Genomic DNA, 25,252 nt, shown 5'->3' on the forward strand with positions numbered 1-25,252 from the left:
ATTTCCACAGGAAGAATACATTCTATCCTCGTGCTAAGGCTCCTAGGCTCTGTATCTGGCTTTACCAACCACCAGGGGCTGCCTGCTCTAGAGTCGTGTGTTTCTCTGGTTTCAGCACACATGTGGGGGGTCTTGGAGCCATACAAAAATCAGAGTTATGTGCAGGTCTCTCCTGTCCCTCCCTCTTCATTAAGGACAATTTGGCTTCTGAGGAGAGTGGTCTTCCATATGCTGTTGGGATGACTTGACAAGGGCCCCAGTTTCCTTTGGAAAAGGAATACACCAGGAGCTTCTGCAGCCTTGGGGATGGGCTGCTTGCTCAGTTGTCCCTGCATCCAAGCTCAGAATCCCACCTAAGTCCAGACAGCAGGTCTTTCCTAACAGTCAGTTCTGACCTGGGCAGTCACCTACATTGGTGTCCTCAGGCAGGAGGCAGGTGTGCACAGTTTTGGGGGGAAGCTGATGGGCAACCACATGTCTTTGGCTATAATCTATGCCAGGAAATCAGGAGGTCATTCAAACAATTCTGGAGCCAAAGACACTGAGCATGGCCCAGAAGCAATGAAAGATCTTTAGGTCTCTGGTGAGTTCATGACTCGACTCCAGCTCTGGCTGCTGTAATTATGATCTTAACAGGACAGCAATTTCTTGCATCTCTTCTGAGGAGAAGGAGGAGGAAATAAGACAGAACAGCACTGTCTGTTTCTGGAGGGGGAAGGGGAACCTCTGTATGAGGAGTGCCACAATCCTTTGGGCACCTGATGGGAAGGGCCAACTCATTGGAAGACTCTGAAGCTGGGAAAGATTGAGGGCAGAAGGAGAAGTGGGTGACAGAGGATGAGATGGTTGGATGGCATCACTAAATCAACAGACGTGAGTTTGAGCAAACTCCGGGAGATGGTGAAGGACAGAGGAGCCGGGTGTGCTACAATCCATGGGGTTGCAAAGAATCAGACATGACTTAGTGACTGAACAACAACAATTGACTTCAGAGGCCACTCACCAAGGGATAAAGAGATGGAAGGAAGTTTCCATATTTTGTTCATCCCTTTGTTTATGTAATATTAACTTCAAGTGAAATTGTACTGATAGTTCTCCTCCTGCCTCTTCCCTGTGCAGAGTCAAGACCTGCTGAGCCCACTGGAATAGGATTTCACGGGATAACTGGTAAGGGACGACTCAATGCTAAGGCCTGAGATTACAGCAGGGTCTGTGGCCATACTCCAGGGTCCTCAATTGGTCTTAAGTCCCAAAACTCTGATGGAGAAGCAAGACTCCTTGACATGTCACTGACCCCACTATTTCCAAAGGTCAGGATTAGCCAGGAAGCAAAACATCAAGGAAGTATCACCAATCCAAAGGCCCTGCTGTGGATGTGGGCCAGGAGCCCAGCATTAGGCAATCAATAACCAGAACATGATCACCAGTGCTGCAAAGAGGAAGGGGCATAAAAGAAACTGCTTGTCCACATACTGGGGCATTCCCAGGACAGCTGCAGGAGGCCACCCATCGTTCATGGTCTATGCTGTGGCAAACATGCCACAGGGAAAGACCCCAACTCCAAAATATATCTGGCAGCCACCATCTCTAAATCCATACCCTTGAATCCCCCTCTGTTCTCCGGCTCTGGCCTCTGGCCTTGAGGGCGAGGAGGGGTCTGCTCTCTGGGGGCCTGCCGCCCAGGGCTGCCCCTGCTGTGGAACAGGATGACTTTGTTGTTGCTGAGGCCAGCTTTGCCAATGGGACACACCTGTCTGTTAGGTTTTGTCTCCAGCCACTGATGTAAACATGGCCAAGAGAAGAGGAGGCCGCCCAGGCTGATGGTGGCCTCCATGGCTGTGTCCAGGCAGATGCTGCACTCCAAGGTGCCATCCTGGCCTTTGCTCTCACCAGCACCACTGCTGCTGCCCCTGGGCCCCCAGCACTCAAGTTCTCAGGGGACGCATAGGCCAAGGACCCCTTGCTCAACATCCTCGGCTGTCAGCAAGCTTGGAGTGGAGTTTCTCCCCAGAGAAATCCTGGATCAGTCTGTCTGGCCAAACCTCGGATCCCAACCAACACAGACTCTGGTTAACTGATGCAGAGCCCGAATCACACAATTTTAATATATGGGGGAAATTTAGGCTCCTCTGAGATCCTTCAAAAGAGTATTTTAAGATCCCGAGAAATGAAGTGTTTTGCTTGTCTGGGCCATGAATTCACAGCGCAGTCAGAAGTGATATCTGGTATAATAATGATTTAATTTTGACTTTAAAAGGGGGAATTCCACCTTATCTCATGGGTGGATTCACTGTAAGAGAAACAGCACCAGACGTGACCTCTGGAGCTTCAGTTGTGTCCATGTGATCGTGGACAACCTGGTGACACTGGGCTCATTGCTGCGTTTTTCTGAGTCTCATTTTCCATGTGTCCAAAAAGAGAATAATTCTGGCCCCCTTAGAACTATTGGGAGGATCGAAATATAATGAAGTGTGTCAAAGACATTTTCAAAGCATAAAGCCCTTTACAGATGGAAGAGACTTTCATTATTAGCTATGCACATACCTACCTTTCGCCAGCTAAATGAGGTCAGGCTGGCTCCCCACAGGCTTGCTCCCCACTTTAAATGGAAATTAAAATGCACCCTGCCCGTGGGTTCACATTCCAATCACTTACAATAGCTTCTTTTGAACATCATTAAGCAGCATACCCGAAATATACCATTCTTTCTTTTGAAACCTCCTGCTCATCACTTGACCATCCAGAATAGCACCTCAGGGAAAGGAGGTCCGAAACGTGAACAAAATCTTCCAAAATTCAAGGTAATTTTAACAGGAGCTGGGGATATATATATATATGCATACCCTTGCCTCTCTTGAAAACTTTTGAATGACTAGTACCCATCCTTAGGTGCTGAAAAGAAATCTTTGCTTTGATATAATCCCTAGGGTCTCCTAATGTATTTATCTTTTAAAAAAGCCAGAACATGCCATCATTCAGAAATATTTAGAGCTATCATTGAGGAGAGAAGGTCTTATTGTTGCTAGGGCAACAGTGATGCCAGAGAAAGAGCAGGGGACTTGGAGCCAAATGGCCTTAGCACGAGGCCTGCTCAGATCATTTACTTGTTCAGAGGCCCCTGGAGTTATGCAACATAACCCTGGCCCAGCCTGTCCCCATGTTATCACAAGGACTAAATTGTGTTCATCTATGCCTGTCTATACACACCACTGAAGAACATGCATGAGTATATAAAGCATGTTGATCCTAATATTTACTAAGCGCTCATGAGCTAGACAGAATTCTAGTTCATTCCATGTATCCTGTCTATCCCTGTGTGTGTGCTCAGTCATGTCTGATTCTTTGGGGCCCCATGGACTATGGCCTTCCAGGCTCTTTTATCCATGGGATTCTCTAGGCGAGAATACTGGAGTGGGTTGCCATGCCCTTCTGCAGAGGATATTCCCGACTCAGGGATCAAATCTGGGTCTCTTGTATCTCCTGCATTGGCAGGCAGATTCTTTACCACTCATGCCACCTGGGAAGCCTCATTGCATGTATTATCTTGTTTAATATTCACAGCAAACCTTAGGGAAGAGGTACTATTTATAAAGGCACAGGAAGGCTAAGTGACTTGCCAAGGTCACACCATAGTAAGCGGTAAAGCCTGGATTCAACGCCAAGCAGGCTCCCATGTTCATACTGTCCCCTCAGCAATGCATCTGCCATCCTGCAAGCAGAACTCTTCACTGGCTCCCCTTCACCTACAAATTGAAACTCAAGTTCCTCAGCATAGCATGAGCATTATTACACCCACTACTGCCCATCTCAACTGGTTCATCTTCTACTGCCCTTTTTCAGATCTTTGTGACCACAGCCATAATAAACAGGAAGAAGAAAACCCATGGACACGGTAAATATAGAACTGGACTGAGGTGAGGTACCTGAGGTGTGGTGGGCACTGAAGCTCTCCTCCAGTAGGGAAGCCCACCATGTTTTCTGCTCAACGAATTGCTATAGGAGGTCACCCTTCACAGAGCTCCACTCTCAGGAGTATCAATTGGGAAGGGGCTAAAGAGGCAAGTCCAATTAATGACTAATGGTTCAAAGTGATAGACAAATTTCAACCACACTCCTAATGATCAATTAAGAGACCATTCGGTACATGGTCAAGGGGGTAGAAGCAGCCTAAGGAAAACACACAAAAACCTCTTCTCTCTTGAGGGTCTGTCTCTCATTCAAAGGCATTTTGAAAGCACACCTTGACTGGGAGTCTGTTGAGACATAGCTGCAGAAATAATGTTCAGGGGACTTCCCTGTTGGCTTAGTGGTTAAGAATCCACCTGCCAATACAGGAGACACAGGTTCAATCCCTGGTCGGTGAAGATTCCACACACCAAGGAGCAACTAAGCTCTTGCACCACAACTATACAGCCTGTGCTCTAGAGCCTGGGGACTGCAACTACTGAAGCCTGAGTGTCCTAGAACCTGTGCTCCGCAACAAGAGAAGCCACTGCAATGAGAAGCCTGCACACCACAACTACAGAGTAGGCTCTGCTTGCTGCAACTAGAGAAAAGCCCATGAAGCAGCAAAGACCCAGCACAGCCATAAATAAATAATCAAATTATTTTTTAAAAAAAGAAATAATTCTCAGGACTCCCTTTGTTTGTGCCCTGTGCATGGATTTAATTCTCAGTGTCAGCCAAAGAGTAGGGTGGAGTTCTATGCAGAATTCAGGGCTCGTTCTGGGTTGCCACGTAGCGCTGTTATTTTCCTTTTATTTATGAGAGGATATCAATACACTTTAAAACAAGTGCTTTGCCTACTGTGGCATCTCTTCTTTATTGACTGAAAACATGGACAGTTATACATGAACATGACACCCACCACCCCCTCCTGGAGACCTGACTTTAGACTATTTACCTTTATGCAAACACACCCAGAACATTCCCCCTCTATAATTCTCAATTCACCCACTTCTCTCTACCAGGAAGCTCTTACCATCATCTAAGAAGCCCCTACCTGTCCTTAAAGGTCCAGATCAAATGAATTGTCCCATGATTTCCCCCAAAAGAAAAAGTTTTCCCTTATTTCTTCCATGTGACCGAGGGGCCAGGGACTGTGCCTTTTTCATCCCTGTGCCTCCTAGGCAACTAGCACAGTGCTTTGTACAGAAGAGTGGCTTCTAAAATATTTGCTTAATTTGCAAATGACAAGACAGATATTAGAACAAGAAAATTCGTTGTAATGGGAAGGGCTAGAGAGGAAAACAGAGAGAAGAAAAGCTGAAAAAGAAAAAAAGAGGGACAGATTCAGTGTCATTTTCCCAGTTACAACCAGTGATTGATTGCCTCAACTATCTTAAGTGGATTATCCACAATGAAGGTTAGCTTGCCTCCAAAATTAAAATTTACCTCCAAGTCATACTGACTAAATCAAGCAATGTCAGACATAAAAATAGTTTGTAAACAATGTTCATAATAGTTGGTTTCATTTTTCTACTCCTGATATCAAGCAGACTTTAACTGGACATCAGTGCTAAATTTATGACAATATTACATACCAGTTGTATAAATTTGCATAATTGTTAAGCCATACGTCTGCCTAGTTTCCATTTTCACACTGATAGCTAAATGATAAGTACGTCAGGACCCCAGGAAATAACTCACCTAAAACAAAAGTGCCAAGCAAAAATTAATGCACTCACTAATTCAACAACTCTGCACTGAGCGCAAACCACAGGTCAGCACCATCATGGATCACAGAAAGAGCGTGACCATCATCTAAGAAGAGCCAATTCAATGTATACAACCATTAGGTTGGTAGGTTAGAACAGCTAACATTTTTTAGATGCTTAAGGGTTATCTAATTCCCTTCTATGCACATGGAAGTAGCACAATCTCTGGAGTTGACCAAATCATAAGTATCACAGAAGGCCCCAGTAGCCTCATATGGAGTATGGCTTTTCTGATGAATTCTTAATTAAAATCACTCCTGGAACATGAACTTTTGATTAGGTCAACTGGTTCCCTTTAAAATGTGGCTTAAACTAATTCAAACATTCTTAATGTTATCCAATCTATGCTGAAGTATTTAAAGTGAATTACAGACATCGTAACCCACTGATATCAACATTTACAGTCAAAATGATGTAATATTCTTAAGTCACAAGGACTTGATTCTAGCAGTATTTGCAGTTCCTCTACATGCAGACATTTTACTGAATCACAGCTGTAAGCATCATCTGATAAATTGTACCAGTTCTCTAAAATTCAGTCCCACTTATTGAAAATGTACTGCAACTGAAGTATAGCATCCTAATTATAAAGCAGGGCTGACCGTGGAAAATGTATTTGACTCTTCTGCTACTGTGATTTTTAAAAATTTACACTTCAATTCCCCATGAATGATAAAGGAATTTTGCCTCACTTATTAAGTCCTGAACCACAAATGGGAATGTTCCTCCTTCCTGCATTTGGACCTGGGAATATTTAGAGCATACATCAGTGCCTTTCATTGCAAACAGGCCAATAGGTTTTCCCAGCGACATGAGAAAATGAATTATTCTGCATTAAATAAAATAGCATTTAATTACTACTGTTAAGAAACTTTGAATTAAGACAACTAGAAGGTTAATATTTTATCTCACTGTCTTAATTCAGGATTTTTGTTCATTTAAATTTTTTCATTGGTTATTAATTAATAAGATGTGTGCCTTGTTTTGTTATTTCAGAAATAATTTTCCCAGATATTTCTAGTTAGAAACATCTGGGAAAAAAAACTAGAACAATGGAAAAATCTCTTCCTCATTTCAGCAAGCCACTGCTTGCTGAGACTCTCCTGTACAACTCAGAGGAAAGTGAGAGTAATTTCTATTGTTCTTTGAACGTGCAGTTCTAAAGAATACCTCCATCATGCAAGAAGCTATGTTCCCACCCTAACTCCCAACAATGGTATATGCTTCATTAATTTTTTGTGATATAGCTCCTCTGATTTGAACTACTAGGATAGAATTTTTAGCTATAATTTTCCATGTTTTCAATCAGCCAATAAAGAAGAGATGTCATAATAGGCAAAGCATTTGTTTTAAAATGTATGATATCCTCCTATAAATAAAAGGAAAGTAACAGAGCCAAGTGGCAACCATTTTCCCAGCACTAGCACTAAATACTGCAGAGAATTTCACCCTGTTCTCTGGCTGACATTGAGAATTAAATTCACACACAGGACGCAGAGGGAGTCCTGAACATTATTTCTGCAGCCAAGTCTCAACAGACTCCCAATCAAGGGGTGCTTTCAAAATACCCTTGAATGAGAGACAGACCCTCAAGAGAGAAGAGGTTTTTGTGTGTTTTCCTCAGGCTGCTTCGACCCCCTTGTCCATGTACCAAATTGTCTCTTAAGTCATTATTAGGAGTGTGGTCAAAATTCTTCTGTCACTTTGAGCAATTAGTCATTAACTGGATTTGCCTCTTCAGTCCCTTCCTAATTGAAACTTCTGAGAGCGGAGCTCTGTGAGGGGCGACCTCCTGCAGTAAGTCATTGAGCAGAAAACTTGCTGGGCTCCCCTCCTGGTCCAGGGCTTTGCTGCCCATCGCATCTGGTACCTTACTTCAGTCCGGCTCCTCATGTCACCCAGCTCTATGAGCTGTGTCTAGATAATAAGAAATCTGCTTTAACAAGTGTTCCTGAGCTTGTCTTCATTTTTATTGTTGTTATAATAATCACACTATTCTCAGGCACTGTGTAGTTTAAAAAAACAACATCATAGGCATTATCTCATATGATCGCCACACTATTTCCAGATAAGTAAACTGAGACTCAAGGCAGTTAAGAGACTGGTTCAAATTCACATGATCTGTATGTTGCAAGCATGTACCCAGTTCCACCACCGCGGCTTATCAGCTTCAAGGTCTTGACTTTGTCCACCTCACAGCCGTACTTCCTACTGGGAAGGTCTCCTTCAGAGTGTGGTCAGCTGATTGCAGACTTTTATCACCTTCAGAGACTTGGTCCAGGTATGTTGATCTGCCACTTCTCTGTAGCCTGACAGTCTGCAGTTAAGGATTGCACCAGAGTTCTTCTTAGGTAGAACAAGGTCTTTGTTTAGCCAGAATTTTCAATAGCCTCTTACAAATGAAGGCTAAAGTGTTTGGGGGTACAGGCTCAAAGAGCTAAAGGGAAATATAAGGCAAAGAAGGGGGCAGGGGAGGGTAGCATTCTAAACAATAATAAGGAATGAGTCACAGAGAGGGTTCAAAAGAAAGGTAGCCCCGACTCTGCACAGGAGATAGTCGATAATCGCTCTGGAGATGGACAACTTGGATATTTAAAGCACAGAAATGTTTATCACTCAGTCCTAAGTTGTTTGCTTTTCTGTGATAGAATGTCATCCTCAGAGCCAGACTAGGGTATGGTAAGAGAGGCACCTAGGATGCAAAATTTCAGGGTTGTGCAGCACTGACCTCAGCCTAGTCCCAGCTCTGGGAATTCCCAGCAAGACCCTGAAGCTTCAGACCTGTGAAGTCTGAAACATACACAGCCACATGTAGGTGATACTTTGAGAAAAAGAAAGAATTAGAACAGCAACCAGCACAAAGTGATAAGATTCAAAATACGGTTACACAGTGTTTGGTATGGGCTTCCCTGGTGGCTCAGAAGGTAAAGAATCTGTCTGCAATGCAGGAGACCTGGGTTCAATCTCTGGGTTGGGAAGGGAGGAGGGCATGGCAACCCACTCCAGTATCTTGCCTAGAGAATTCCCATGGACAGAGGAGCCTGGCAGACTACAGTCCATGGGGTTGCAAGAGTCAGACACAGCTGAGCGACTGAGCACAAGTACAGCACTGCTTGATATATGCCTACTCATTTTTGGTGAAATAGATCATAAACTGAAATAATTAAGCAAAAGGAGAAAAACTAGAACAGGAGCTCACTGGAAAAATATATGTCCCTCCTGCAGGAATTTCAGGAGATATGAAGAGGGACAGTATCTCACTACTCATGGTCTGGGGTTTGCAGACCAATTTAATTGGCTCAAATGGTAAAAAGAACTTACCTGCAATGCAGGAAAACTGGGTTCGATCCTTGGGTCAGGAAGATCCCCTGGAGAAGGGAATAGCCACCCACTCCAGTTTTCTTGCCTGGAGAATTCCATGGACAGAGGGTCCTAGTGTGCTACACAGTCCATGGGGTCACAAAGAGTTGGACACAATTGAGCGACTTTCACTTCACTTATTAGCAGAGTGATCCTGGCCTCCTGGAGAATCTCAGGACATCTGGGTGACCAGCAGTTGGGTTATAGTTATATGTGTGCTTTTTGTTGCTGTTTATTTACAATTCCTACTTTTCAAGTTTCCTAGATACTTTATTATATTTTATGATTAATAAAGTCCTTTTTGTCTCTCAACCTACTTCTATTCAGCCATAAGGGAAAGTAGGAGGGAAAATTATAATCACAAAGAGGAAAAGGACTCAGCAGTGTTTCTCCAGCCTCTTACTGTCCATACATATCTATGACCAAGGACAGTGTGGGAAGCCCCGAAGGACATCCTGAAACTCCAAGCACAAATTTTAACCCATCTGTAAAGATATGAAGAAATCAGAACTCGGAATAATAAGCATTTGGACAAAAGGCCTTGTGGTTCAATGGCGAGTGCTTTGGGATGGGGGTGGTCAGGAGACTTGAGGTCTTTGTTCTGATCAATTTTGCACTGCTCCCATGGGCAGGTGACCAGAATCAGATCCTTCCAGTTCTGCTACCAACCAACTTGAGGACACAGGCAAGCCATCCGGCCACACCTGGACTCAATTTCCACCTCTATCAAAGAATACCAGCCTCCTAGAATTGTAAGGAAAGAATGACATTTTTGGAACATGTCATTGAAAAAAAAATTTAAGTGAAACATGCTATAAAATAACCAGGGGTATTTTCACTGCTCTGTTGTTTTTATGGTTGCAGTTCTTACAATCATAGTAAACACTGTGCTAGAGACAAAGCAGCATGATAGGTGATATGGTTGGCCAACCAAACGTCATTTCCCAGTTCCTTAGTTCTTGCCTGGCTCTAGTATAGAGGCTGGAAAATGAAAGACTCACTTTTCTAAACACTGAGAAGCTCGAAGTGAAGGCATGACACAGTTTTGAGCAACAAAAAGTAAGAGCATTCTATAGCGTTTATGGTTAGGTTTCTGCTTTCTTGATTAAAAATAAATCAGTATAGGTATCACCCTTCCTTTCTCCTGCCTTGAAGGTGGACCTCATACTCAAGAGTATGGAAACCACTTAACAACCACAAGGTAAAAGCCAAGAAAGTTAGAAACAGTAGAGCCAACATCACTGAACCACTGAACCAACACCTATTCAGATTTCTCATTATATAAGAAACACAAATTGCTATTTTTTTTAACCTCTTTAAGTTACCTGCTGCTGAAATCATTCCTGACTAATACAACATATATCTTATCCACTTCATGGCCCTTTGTCTTCTAAAAGAAAATTTTCTCCTGGTGATCTGTTCAGATAAAAAGTTCAGCTCAAAGAGTAGAGAGGAGAATGTTTCCTCCAAAGACCCATTAGCAATAAAGAAATAATAAATAAAAACGGACAAATTTTCTCCACAAAATAGGATAACAAGCCACTGGGTCTCCCCATCTTTGTGATTGCCCTGCCAAAACTCTCAGCCTATAATGCAACTCTGACCACCTACCTGTCAGAGCTCTAATGACCAAAAGATATAGCAGCTATTAGAACTCTACCAAGACTATAAAATGCTTCATAATGGTTGAAGTTAACCCAGGAGCCCATCCTTGATCCAATTATTATATTCTAAGTTCTGCTGCAACTTACACACCTCTGCAGCTCACTCACAAATCCATTTTCATTTCCTATGTCTCTCTAGTAAGCTCTTGGTTTTTATTTCCAACTACTTTGCAAATATCTTTACCTCTATGTCCTAATATTGCTTCCTACTCAGCCTGTCCAAAGCTGAACCACTCACCACCCTCCACAAAGCCGTTCCTTGCCTGTTTCCCTGGTTTCCAGTAATAGATGTCACCATTCACCTATTTCCCCAGATAGAAAACTGAGTCATCTTCAGTACCTCTCTCTCTTCCCCTCTACATTCTAATTTAAAAATAACTCCTTTTCTGTTATCCTTGATCATATCCCATAATTTTTTATCTGAACAATAGATTATAAAATCTTTGACAGTTCTCTCTGCCACCAGGTTTTCTGAACTCCAGCCTAGACAGAAATCCTCCTAAAACACAAAGTGGATCCCATCTTCATCTTACTTGAATGTTCACATGTTCCACATACCTAATGAATGAAGCCTGGCACTACAGGATGGCCTCAAGACCCTTCTGAGTCCCACTCCAGCTCCTGTCTTCAGGCTTATTCCTAACCCCTCTCCTTCCTATTCTTGACCTTCTTCTCTCCTTGGATCATTATATCCAATGGTACCTAATGAGTTTTCTTTCTTTCAACTTCTTGCCTTTTTTCCTTTCTTTTCAAAAGTGGGCTTTCCTAGTGGCTCAGCCTGCAATGTGGGAGACCTGGGTTCAATCCCTGGGTTGGGAAGATCCCCCTGGAGAAAGGATAGGCTACCCACTCCAGTTATTCTGACCTGGAGAATTTCATGGACTGTATAGTCCATGGGGTTGCAAAGAGTGAGACATGACTGAGTGAATTTCACTTTCACTTTCACTTTTCATTTCCTTATCATCAACCTAGTCCAGCTCTTATATATCACATCTGGATTATTCCAGGAATCTCCTAACAGTGCTTTCCCATCTTTCTTTGCTTTAATCCACCCTATACCATCCAACAAAATCAAGTCACTGAAAAGACTCCTTTGACAAAGGTCCCATTAGCTTCAAATGGGGCCTTTTTCCACTTCTCTGCCTGGCTTCTCTGACCCTCATTCTCACGCTGTTTCTTCACACTCCAGCTTCATCTTACACCCACCCCACATGCACCCTTCACTCCACACACGTGGGATACCCTCCACTCTCTGAACATCACTTGGCCTTTTCCATTCCATGTTGTTCTCATCCTTATTTCTGAATGCCACCTCCACCCTATCTGCCCAGTCTTGAGTCTTAGCTTTCCTGACCCCTATTTCCAAGGGCAGCTTTCCATTAGGCTCTCAAGCCAGAAGTGAGCTCTTCTTCCTCTGAAGTCTCATAATTCTAAATTTAAATTGCTCTTTAAATGGAGATTTGTCACCATTCACCTATTTCCCCAGATAGAAAACTGAGTCATCTTGTAGGGCAGGGCATTGCCTGTCCAACCGTGTCATCATGTAGATTCAAAAGACTTGTTCACGTATCTTTGCCTGAAACATAGTGTCTCCCACATCACAGTGCAAAAGTACTAAGTAAACCGTTAAATAAATGTTAACGGATAAAATCTACAATTCAATCTGAGGGCACTTTTATCACATGAATTACTGAGTCATGGCCACTACCTGAGGGAGGAAGAACAGCTACTCTTGTCCCAGTAAAACCAGGACCAGAAGGAGCGAACTTTCCTTAAATGAAGGAATTTTCCTTAGATACCCACCCCCGGAAAGCGTGTCAGACAAACTCACTTATCCTTGCTTTCAGCACTGAAGTGGGGCTTTTTCTGCTCAGCTCTGCTCTCATGGTCCTCAGTCTGTTCTGGGCCTTTTTGGTCCCAGAGCAACTTGCAATCACTCCGACTTTCCACTTCACTTTTCAAGCCCACATTCTTGGTAGTTCCAGAACACAGCTTCCTGCCAGCATCTCTCCCCACCCTCTGTGACATCTGTCTCAGGGACTCAGTGAGAAGCAAGGAGCTAATGTTCAGGAAATTTGCTGCCCCCCTGTGATGAAAGGTGCAATCTTCATTACTCCCCGAGACAGAGCATGCCCATGGCTGTTGTGAAAGCAGACGCTGTGCCTTCACAGCTGCTTCCCTCGAGCAGTAGGAAACTGCCATCCCACTGTTCTCTTCGTTTGACTCTGTCTCTTAAATATGTTGTTTTTCTCATTTTCATTAATAATCCTTCTTTAACACCTGATCAGCCTTGCTGTCTGCTCTAGGTTAAAGCCTATTATTCTATTAGAGTTTGACATTTGGAAAGCAATGAGGCATTCATGCACAGGTAGTGTTAATAGGGAAAATGGCTTGAATCAGGGCTTTCTGCACCATGAAGTTGGAAAATGGGAGCGGTCAACAAGAAATAAAAGGCTGCTTCTGTGCCAGCTACAGAGGCGCTGAGCCCAAAACAGGCTGTGTCGCTGGTGAGGGGCTTGGGATAGGATATGACTTCTTCTGATACCTGGGGTTATTGATCAGGCAGGTGTGTAACTCCTAGATCATGTATCTAAAAAGAACCTGGAGCAGCCTAAGGGAAATTAGGCAATAGGCCTGATGACAAGTCAGCAAGGCTAAAGAAAGGCCACTGCATGTGTCTGCCTTCCCCGACTCTGACTCTCCAGTGTCAGGGCAGACTGTTATTAGGCGGACCACAGAGGACATTCTCCAGCCTCTGGGTGGTCCACTGTGGTGGTCGTCTGTGGGGTGTGTGAGCTGAAAGTAATCAGGACTAAAGTGGCCACAGAAATAGAGGGTGATGCCACCTCACATGAAGAATGAGCCAGTACATCTCCCAGTTTTTTTTTTTTTTAAACAACAGAAATTTATTTTCTTATAGTTCTGCAGGTTAGAAGTTCAAGATCGGGGCACCAGCATGGTCAGTTTCTGGTAAAGGTTCTCTTCCTCGTTTGTAAAAGGCCCCCTTCTCACTGAATCTTCACATGGCCGGAAGAGAAAGGGTGAGTAAAATCTTTGGTGTTTCTTCTTATGAGGACACTAATCCCATGATGAGGACACCCACTCTCATGATCTATTAACCCTGATTACCTTCCAAAGGCCCCATCTGCAAATACCATTAGGAGACTTGGGAGACTTCAACATATAAATTTTGAGAGGGGAAGACACAAAAATACACTAAAAGAAAAAATGACACTGGGTCCAAATCACTAAGTCAATAAAACAGAAATAAACAAATCAACTTGTTTTCAAGTAATTCCAGCAGAAAGCTTCCCTTTTTATTCCTATTATATAGCAATCTAAATCAACAAGAAAAGAACTTCCTAAAAAAATTATGAACACTAATTTAATTAAACAGTAACTTTTAAAAACCAAAGACAAACAATATGACACACACTGTTTTGGTAAAAAACTGAGAAACAGAATATTAACCAAGAATATTAAACAAAAACGACTTTTAGTCCCCCATCCCCTGTTCCTATATCAACTAAAGATTCTTAACTTAAAGCACTTGGATATTCTTGGAAAGTAATATTAAAATGCACAATAACATTTCTGCATTACATTTTCATAGTATTAGAAGAATAGTAAATGCATATTCTTTTATTCAAAATATGGAAATCTGAAATATTAAAACAAATTTGACAAAATTATAATTGGTTTGTGCTGGGTTTTACCTAGTTTTAACACAAATAGTGATTTTTATTACGTACCACATATATTTGAGGGCATAAGAAATATATTTTTCTTGATTGTACAAAATGCTTCACAGCAAAAAGCTTAAATACAACTCTCTAGGAACACTTCCATGTTCTTATCAATGACCATAAAGTGAAGAGAGGATATTTCAAGTTTCTGAGTGTCAGTGTAGGGGAAAGTGGGATGGAAGGTAACTGAGATCCACAGTTAGGTGACTGGCAAGGTCATCTAATTAGGAGGCTGCAGAGTTGTGGATGGAACCCAGGATTTTCTTATCTAAAAATGCTGCAGATTCGTGTACTCAAGAAGAAGGGGCTGCTGCTGCTGCTGCTAAGTTGCTTCAGTCGTGTCCGACTCTGTGCAACCCCATTGACGGAAGCCCACCAGGCTCCCCCGTCCCCTGGATTCTCCAGGCAAGAACACTGGAGTGGGTTGCCATTTCCTTCTCCAATGCATGAAAGTGAAAAGTGAAAGGGAAGTCGCTCAGTCGTGTCCTACTCTTAGGACCACATGGACTGCAGCCCACCAGGCTCCTCTGTCCATGGGATTTTCCAGGCAAGAGTACTGGAGTGGGGTGCCATTGCCTTCTCCAGAAGAAGGGGCTAGGGAATCTAATTACGGCTGTCGAAACTTTCAAAACTCAATTAGGTGTGTGTACGGTCCATTGGTGTCGAGCTTTAACACCTGCCTATTGCCGTAAGTACCGTGTTTCACAACAACCCCAGCTTCAGCACACTTGCTATTAGCAGCTAATTCTTTTTTACAGAGATTCACAAATTGGGAATAAAGTTCTAATCCCTCTTCTTTTCCAGAGTTACAGTGATACTGCATGCTTCTTCCTTTTACTCTACCCCCAAGGGTGGCTTGAGGGATGATAAGAATGTTGCCAGGTAGATCCAATATAGAGACGTGCTTGCCATTTTCTGTTTCACTTAATTTCACATTTAACAGTGTATTAACCATTTTGGGAAGAAGTTCTTTATCAGCTCCCTTGAAAAAGCACACGTAGATCACTAATCCTCTTTGAACCTCCACCCATTCGGCCTCGACGTCCCCCTCGGCCGGGCGTACTTGCAGCCGGGCATGCAGGCACTGCTGCAGGAGAGCCCGGGCCTGAGGCGTTCTGCCACTGTCAGCCATAGCTCAAGCTGCGTGGATATCCCACAGGTTCCGGCCTCGCGCCGCACAGGCCAGCCCTCTACGCTCAGGGAGGGTCTCTCTCCCAGTTTTTCTACCTACACCTGTCAAGCAAAAATAACTGTTTATATTTGGTTTATTTATTCACTTATCACATATTCAATACCTGCTTACTGAAGACTTACAGATTAGATCCCTGCCCTCACAGAACTTACAGTCCTTATCATTTCCACTTCCACCTTCAGAGTAACTATATCTCCTCCATGTGACAAGGGGAAATGTCATCTTCATTTCTGAGATGCAAAAAGAATTATAAGCTCAGTGGATATGAAATCTTGGACTTGCAAGAAATACACATTTCTTTCATTTGTTTTAATCAATTTCATTCTGACTCCCAATCTCCACCTTGCCAGGCCAGGGGGAAATTCACTAAGACATTATTGGCAATGTGTGATCCTCGAAAATAAACAGAGGCGGGAACTGACATTTAGCTTATCTTGGCTATCCTGTCATCCTCACTGAGCAAGCCCGCTGTGGTCCCTGGAGATATGGTGGCCCTCTGCTTCTATTAGACTCCTGGTGCCTCGAGTCCCACCTCACAGGCTGCATGTGTGGCATCCCCTCTGAGCCACTGCAACTTTCCCGGGTGCCACCATGAAGCCAAGCATGGGTTTGTAATAAAGGTAAAGCGTCTCAGGTTCTGGAAACCTCTCCCCCCTCTCTCCCTTCCCTGTTGAGAACACAAGGTATAATCTGGTTCTTTGGTTTAGCTATTCCAAAAGAAGAAAGAGACACTGACTTCCAGCAGCTTCTATTTTCACACAGCCAAAATTTTCTGAATCTTTGATTCCCAGACTCACTAAAGGCCTAGAAACCTGCTTAAAAGGAAGAAGAAAAATAGAAAACAAATACTAGTTAGAAGCCAAAATGATTATCTTGCCCAGAGATGAAGTAACTGAAATGCTGAAAGAGGCAACACCCATCGTCTAGAGCTCTGCCTCCAATCCCCATATGGTTATACACCCCCAAACGTGGTGGCAAATTCTGGGAGGCACCTGCTGCTCATGGCTGCCTCTCACTCATCAGAAGATCCTAAGATCTGCAATAACTTGAGACTGGTACACTTGCTTTCACTTACATAGATTAGCCACAGAAAGAGGGTAACACATGCATCCAGCAATCATCCTTAACACAGTTAGTTCCCTGCCCCTCATATAACTTCACTCCCACTCCCATCAGGCCAGAGAGCACTACGAGCTGACTCCTACCTCCATTTAAGTTCTTCTCTTACCTTCCCTTCCAGCATCTATTCTGTCCTCTTTTTCTTCCCATCTCCTGCCCTCTCAGTTGTTTCTAGGGAAACTAACTGAGGTGCTTACTGAAAGAGCATTCTCCTTCTCCTGAACACCCCTGCTGCAGGTCTCCCGTGACCTCAGTCCCCTGTAGCCAGAATACATTAAAAGAGGATGAGCATGGCAGAAGAGGAGACAAGTGGTGGGGTCCATGTCAATTCTTCAGGCTGGAGGGGAGTTGTAACAGTCTGAGGGGGTTGAAAACCCATTTTAAAGAGTCAGTTAATTGACCAATGGATCTATTCAGTGACTTTATTAAAATTTATGTGCCTATCACTGTGGGGTCACCTTCAAAAGAGAAAAAACACATAACATATCTTATTGTGTTCAAAGAGGCTCCATTTAATATGGGAGGAAGGGCATACACACAGATATCTGGATGTCAGTGATGATAACAATAATAGCCAATATAAATTAAACACTTATAAAGTGCTGAGTGCTGAGCTAAATATTGCTATACTAAAGCAATATTTTATTTACTTGTCACAACATCCTTTTACGGTAGATATTAACATTAGCCCCCATTTGCAGACGAGAAAGCTGAGGCACAAGGATTTTTTTAACTTGACGAAAGGCCTTTAATAATGAATTGTAATCCAACAACAATAGTTTGTAACAGTTCATTGCATCTTTGTTTCTAATAATGAAAAGGCAGAAATTATGTAATTATTCAACAATAAAGAAATGTTAAATTATAAGAGAACCATAAGGCTAAAATTTTGTGCAGCCATTAAATTCATTTATTGAAGGAAATAAGATCACACAGGAAAATACTTATGATAAATGTTAATTTAAAAAAGAACAGGAAGGACTTCCCTGGTGGTCCAGTGGCTAAAACTCCATGCTCCCAATACAGGGGGCCCAGGTTCAATTCCTGGTCAGGGAAGTGGATACCGCATGCTGCAACTAAGAGTTCACATGCTGGAATTAAAAGATCCTGCATGCTGCCACTAAGACCTGATGCAGCCAAATAAATAAAACAATTTTTAAAAATAACAGGATACAAAAATGTATATGCCTTATAATACCAATTATATGTGTTGAGGGAAATGGAGGAGAGGGGAGGGAGGAAAAGAGAAGGAAGGGATCAGAAGGAAATACATCAAAATGTCAATAGGGTGTCAGAACTTCAATTTGCACACTCCAAACATATGCAGTTTATTGCATCTCAATTCTACCTCAATGAAGTTGTTTAAAAATGTTAACAGAGGATTTCCTGGTGGTAGAATCATATATGATTTTAATTTTACTTTTTATTGTCCAATCCAAATATCCTACAAAGATTATCCATTGCTTTAATAATCATGTAAAATTCATGTTAATTTTTAAAAAGGGAACTCTGGGAGTAACATTGGAGGATATTCTGATTTAATTGATAGAGGGTAGGACTCCAGCATATTTTTGTTGTCTTACCACCCCGGGTGGCAGTCAGGGATGGAAACTAGTGATATGCACAGAGCATCTGCTCCAGTGCCTGGTCGATACTTGATGCTTGATAAATGGTGACCATCATCATTACCACCATCATCACTCTTGTTGTTATGCTTTTTATGTATATCAGCATTACTGGCATATTTACATTCTCATATGAAGTGGAAAAAGAAAAACCTCTAGGTGGAGCAGATGGCTCAGACCTTGGCAGATTCACTGGAAACTTCAGTGAGTAATCAGGTGTTGGAACTGGTGATATTTTCCTGTCATAGACTCTGTCAGAAGCTTTCATCTCTCCCTGCCTGTGGGATTAGTAATGCAGAGCACTTTCAGACTATTAGTGGATAAAACTACAAAGCAAAAACTTTTTACTAAAATTAACGATGCCAGGCCAGCCATAAAGAAATTCATCTCCCAAGTGTCACGCTCAGCAGAGTTGCACCAGCTTCTATAACAGATGTCTAGACAATTTGACTTTGAAATACATACCCCACACCTAAACGGCCTGAAGTTTCCCAGTCAGTGCCCAGCCAAAGTTCAAAACCAGAGACCACACAGGAATAGAGGATTGAAGATTATAAATAAACTTATTCATAGGGAAAGCAGAGCGAGTATAGCAAGCTAAAAATTGATTGCCCAGAGAGGATGACTCATCAATGAGACCATAAAAGACCATCTTGCAGAGATCACGCAGCAAGACAGTTCATTGTCCTTAAACATTAACTGCCCGTCACACCAGGCCTCCCATCAGCAGAGTGCAAAGCCCAGAGACGGCCTCGTTAAGCTTTCTAGACATCCCCACCTGGCAAAAAAAAAAAAAAAAAAAGCAATCCACTTCTCCTCTCTCTCTTTGAATCCCCACTTAGCACTGAAAGGAACCTCATCCAAACCCAGGGCCCAGGATTCCTAATGTGTCAGCCATTTGAAAAGCTTTGGTTCGGGTCAGGCTGACTGCCTGATCACTTTAAGACATTACATGTTTTAACTGAATATTTCAGGGCTAAAGAATTCTGCAGGTGGATGAGTTTAGGTCAAAAGCAATCTGAGACAATATCCAGATGCTGAGACAGTAGGAAAACCACTCTTACTGTCTTAATCATGTCTCTTGAAGCATGAAAACAACACAGGACCATGTGGTTATGTCACTTATAAAACTGATTTCCTGCTACCTGCTTCTGCAGGATGGTAAGTGTAATTTCAGACACTCAAAATTTATCTCTAGAGTTCTGAGATTTTATCAAAATGGCAAGCCTCTAAATGATACTGAGATGCAAGGGTACCAAGAATACTATGAGGAAATACCATGACGAAAATAAAAAGAAATGCCATTCACCCCCACAAACATCTCCTCAGCCCTAGCTGTGAAAATATGTTGTGATTACTGGGGCTGGGAAATGAGTCAAACATCAATCTTTTTATCTAAGGAACTCAAGATGTAGAGAGAGCAGATAAGGTGGGCTAGGACCTAAAGAGATAGATGAGAAATCAAACAAGAACCACAAGAAAGCATCTATACTGTTAGGATGGAAGAGAGATGACTCTCATTTGGTGTGTGGGTCAGAGAAGACTTTGAGCAGTTAATGGTATTTGAATTGGGCTTAACATGGGTAAGACATGAACATATCTGGACGTGAATACCTCATAACACACAAAAAAACTCTGAGGTCCTTTCAGAGGGCCTGTATCAGCATGGGACGAGCTAAACCTACAAAAGGAGTCAGGAGAATGCCTACCAGAAGCTAGTCAAGAGTCATATGACATTAGACTGAAAGTGGGGCGGTGTTCAGGGACAAGTCACCCAATATATGCATGAGTGACAGCAAGCACCACAGTCCAATATGCCATCTGAGTTACTAGCTGGCAAGGACTGGTAAAGAAAAAGAAGATCAGTTAAATATATCACAGCACATCTGTACAGAAGACTATGTGGCACTCATTAAAAGAAATTATATACATGTGCATTTATTGTCATGGAAAGGGGTTCTTAATATACTAAGGAGAAAAAAGGAAGTTATAGAATGTCTGTGTAAAAGATCATCTATGGGGTTTCCTTGGTGGCTTAGTGGTAAAAGAAGCTACCGACCAATGCAGGAGACACAGGTTTGATCCCTTGTCCAGGAAGATCCCACACACTACAGAGCAGCTAAGCCCATGTGCCACAACTACAAAGCCTGTGCTCGAGAACCCAGAAGCCACAACTACTAAAGCCTGCGAGCCCTAGAGCCCATGCTCAGCACCAAGAGAAGCCACCATGATGAGAAGCCTGCACACCACAACCAGAGAAAAGCCTGTGCAGCAACAAACACCTAGCATAGCCAAAAATTAATAAATAAATAAAGATCATCTAGGAATGCATCAAGATGAATCTGACTTTACTAACTTATATGTATAAGAAACATCACATTCTTCATGCCAACTTGGATCTAACTTTGAGCCCCTAGTCTGGCAGAAAGTCCCATCTCAATCAACAACAAGGCGCATTACATCATATTCCCACATCTGTACAAGCTTCTCAGAATCTTGGATGGTGCCCACAAAATAAAATATGGCCCCTACACTTCAGTCCATCAACTTCTCCTACAAATCACCTCATCACCCATGCCTGCATGTTCCTTGAAGTGTACCAAGCACATAAGAGGAAAACCTAAAATAGCTAAATAGCAACAGCTTAAACAAGATAGAAATTCTCACTCTCATATAAAATAATTTCAGGGGAAGGCAACTGAGGGCTGTTATGGCAGGGTCTTGTCTTTCTGCCCCACCACCCTAAAACATGGCTTCCATCCCCAAGGCCCCCTTGTAGTCCAGGAGGGCTGCTAGAGATCCACCATTGACTCTTCACCATGGGTCAAGGGGAAGATGACGGGCAGAAGAGGAAAAAATTCCTCTTCCTCGAAATACCACACAAAATAACCTTTTCTTCATCACGTGGCTACAAGGGGGCTGGGAAATCATGTCTTTATCCAAGGTGAGCCCGTATAAAACAAAGATCTGTTGCAGAGGACAAAGGAGAAATTGGACTTGGAAGTAAAAAGCTAATTCTTTCTGTCACAGTGTATAAATTGAGGGGGAAAGAGGCAGAGAATCATCAACATCTGAGAGGATAAGCAACACATAGAAGAGATTGACAAAGAAGCCATCACAGAAACAGAAAAAATCCTGAAGAGAATGGTGTTACGGAAAGCAGCGGAAGAATTTTTCCTACTAAGAGAATAGTTGATAGGGTAGGATGAGGCCAAAAAAATGTTTATTATTGATTACTCGATTGTCCAAGGGAAGTAGATCTCTGAATAACAAAACTTTACAGACTATTTCTTTTGTTGTACTCTGCCCAGGTGCTTGTGTGTGTTCGTCGCTCAGTTGCACCCAACTCTTTGCAACCCCATGGGCTGCAGCCCACCAGGCTCCTCTGTCCATGAGATTCTCCAGGCAAGAATACTGGAGTGGATTGACCATTCCACTTCCCCAGGGGATCTTCCCAACCCAGGGATCAAACCTGGGACTCTTGCATTGCAGGCAGATTCTTTACCATTTGAGCCACAGGGGAAGCCCAGGTGCTTACGATTGTCCTAAACTCAATACTCAGGTAGAATCCACCCTGTCAGAGGGGTCCTTCTACCAGGTTAATAGTCCAGATAAGGTCATCCATGCCTACTTATCCTCAGAGCCCTCAGACACAATATTCCCCTGTGTTCGTCACTGCTTTGCCTTATTTGTTCCTTGAATTCTTATAATCTCAGTAGCAAATACACAGAGCCTTCTTATAAAGTATTCTTAAGCCAGGCTGACTCAGGAAAAAAGCCATATACCTGTTTATTCCCTGGTGGCTCAGAGGTTAAAGCATCTGCCTGTAATGCGGAGACCTAGGTTTGATCCCTGGGTCGGGAAGATCCCCTGGAGAAGGGAATGGCAACCCACTCCAGTATTCTTGCCTGGAGAATCCCATGGACAGAGGAGCCTGGTGGGCTACAGTCCATGGGGTCGCAAAGAGTCAGAAACGACTGAGCGACTTCACTTCTTAATATAACATCATAAGAAAAACAGCTAACGTTTACAAATGTTGTTATACACCAGGCACCCTATTAATTGCTCAATAAATATTAGCTATTATTATTGAGCTATATTAGCTATTATTTATTGAGCAATTAATAGGGTACCTGGCACATCACATGCACACACATCAACACACACACACACACACGCACATGCACCCACGTTTGTGTAATTACTTCTCAAAATGCTCTGTGAGGCAGATATTCTTATTATCATTTTACAGGAGAGAAATCAGAGGGTCCAAGAGGTTAAGTGGTCTGCCCGGGGGCGGGGCGGGGGGAGTCATCTCTCGCCATGTCCACTGCTGTTTCCCCACACACTACACAGCGCTGCCTCCATAGCAACAACACATGTTAGCAAATTTCTCATTATTTTTAGGCGCAACTTTTTTCTTCCACACTCTAATTTTGTCTGTCACCCTCTGGGCTATGATAAGTTGGAAATCTAATTAGTAAGCTAGTGACAGTGAGGGTTTACACAGAGCAGATCATTATTTTCTTCCTTGTAGGAAGCAATTCAAAGGGATGTGGAGGTCCGGGGTTTTCCAAATTGCCTGGATCCTTGAAGACACCTTTGATCTGATCATCTGGATGATAATAATGATGATTACTAACATCTACTGGACACTTGGGGCTTCCTAAGTGGCTCAGTGGTAAAGAATCCACCTGCAAAGCTGGAGATGCGGGTTCAATCCCTGGGTCGGGAAGATCCCCTGGAGGAGGAAATGGCAACCCACTCCAGCATTCTTGCCTGGAAAACCCCATGGACAGAGGAGACTGACGGGCTACAGCCCTTGGGGTCACAAAGCATTGGACACAACTTAGCGACTGAGCACCCACACACACCAGACACTTACATTCTAAACATTTAACCTATATTAACTCATTTAATTCCTACCCAGTGACTTTAAGGGATAGATAGTATTATTATCCTTATTTTGCAAATGAGAAAACTGAGTTACAAAAAGGTTAAGTAACTTTTCTTAAAACTGAGAATATTGAAGCTTGAATTTGAACCCAAGTAGAATGACCCCGGTGGAGAAGGCAATGGCAATCCACTCCAGTACTCTTGCCTGGCAAATCCCATGGACGGAGGAGCCTGGTGGGCTGTAGTCCATGGGGTCACTAGAAGTCAGACACAAATGAGCGACTTCACTTTCACTTTTCACTTTCATGCATTGGAGAAGGAAATGGCAACCCACTCCAGTATTCTTGCCTGGAGGATCCCAGGGATGGGGGAGCCTGATGGGCTGCCGTCTATGGGGTCACACAGAGTCAGACACGACTGAAGCGACTTAGCAGCAGCAGCAGCAAAATGACCCTGGAGCCTGAGCACTAGACACTCAAGTACAAGCATATTTTTTTTAACTGGTAAGAAAGAATAGCTGAAGAATGGGTTATGTGGACCTTTCTATCACCCCTCAATAAACCTATCCTAAAGGATCAACTCCTGGCAATTCTCCCCAGGGGTTCTGCCTCTCTGCAAAGGTAAGGGACACTATAACCTCCTCATCTAAACACTTAAAAGCCTCCCCAGCCCCTTCAATATCCAACCTCCCTTTAATGATAGTCAATACAGGTTGCAGGGCCTGACAACTCAGTGATCCATGAACTATTAACTGGAGCTATTTTCAGCTTCTAGGGATCAATTTCAACTGCAAGGGGTAATAAGGGCCAGGCCAATAAGCTGGAAAAAAGGACAGATCTGAGGGCTCAATAGGAAAAGACAGCCTTAAAAACATTTAGGCCTAGAGGAAACATGCTGGGTGGAATGAAGCAGGATGGCAGTACACCTTCAGCCAATCAACAACTTTAGCTGAGGCACCACCACTCCTGCTGGAGGACAGGTGTTGGCACTGAGAAGGGATATAAGAGAAATAAAAGACACACATGGCCTCCTCCCTCCAGGAATTAATGATCCATCATAAACACTCAACCGCCCATAATTGTTGGCAACAAAGGTGTTTTGGTCAATTAAATAGGCTAGTTAGTTGAGAATTGCTACAAAGATCATTTAAGGATTGTTAATTTCCTAGAATCAGAAAAAACAAAATAGATCAGATTTTTTAAAATTCAAAAGTGAATAAGAAACATTGAGAAATTAGTGATCTACTTCTGCCACTTCCAGCCTTCCTTTTCAGGTGTACTGTTCTCTCTTAATCACCTCTACTATATCTCTTACCATCCACTACAGATGACCAAGAGCCTCATGTTCTTTCCATTTGCGAGCCTGCCAAATCTACTGATAGAAAGGAATCTGAGAGTACTGAGGTATGAATTTGGACCATGAATTGGACCAAAATTTTTTATATTTTAATGGGGTTCAGATCTTTAAATAAAGGCATGAATATTAATGGTGGATTTCAGTCATTTGTTAACTTACTAGGGCAAGTGTTTAGAGGTAGGTAGTGCCTTTTATGTTTTGACTTTGTTTGAAAAGACTAAACCAAAAAGTTATAATACAAATTTTTAAATGAGTAGAAAGGGTAGATCAAATAAAATACACAGATAACCAGAAACAAATTCTTGTATATTTTAATATCAACTTTCTCAGTATTGAACTATTAATTAAGGAGCTAGGCTGGGTAGAGACCAAGTCTTACGTTCATATCTTCAGTGCCTGGTACAAAACTATTAGCATTTGAGAAACTTTTATCAAACTAAACCAAAGATGTAATTGGGATTTATTTTACTTCCTATCTTTTCTAAAAATTTAATGGAGGAAGACCTTAGTGAGAAATGAAAGGCTGAGCAAAGCAGCCTTAAAGAAATGAAATAGAAATCAAGGAATTTAAACAATT

The 25,252-nt window shown here is 42.7% G+C and overlaps 1 protein-coding gene and 1 pseudogene across 1 annotated transcript; both read right to left on the minus strand.

Moving 5' to 3' along the window:
* Positions 1-1,394: 1,394 nt before the first annotated feature.
* Positions 1,395-1,971, minus strand: LOC113900812 (annotated as a pseudogene).
* A 13,030-nt stretch (positions 1,972-15,001) lies between these two features.
* Positions 15,002-15,686, minus strand: LOC113900731 (D-aminoacyl-tRNA deacylase 2). Its single transcript, XM_027554394.1, has one exon. It carries the CDS (start codon positions 15,617-15,619, stop codon positions 15,113-15,115), a length of 507 nt encoding a protein of 168 aa, XP_027410195.1. The 5' UTR covers positions 15,620-15,686; the 3' UTR covers positions 15,002-15,112.
* Positions 15,687-25,252: the final 9,566 nt, after the last annotated feature.

The sequence above is a fragment of the Bos indicus x Bos taurus genome, chromosome 11 (genome assembly GCF_003369695.1).
Source record: "Bos indicus x Bos taurus breed Angus x Brahman F1 hybrid chromosome 11, Bos_hybrid_MaternalHap_v2.0, whole genome shotgun sequence".
NCBI lineage: Eukaryota > Metazoa > Chordata > Mammalia > Artiodactyla > Bovidae > Bos > Bos indicus x Bos taurus.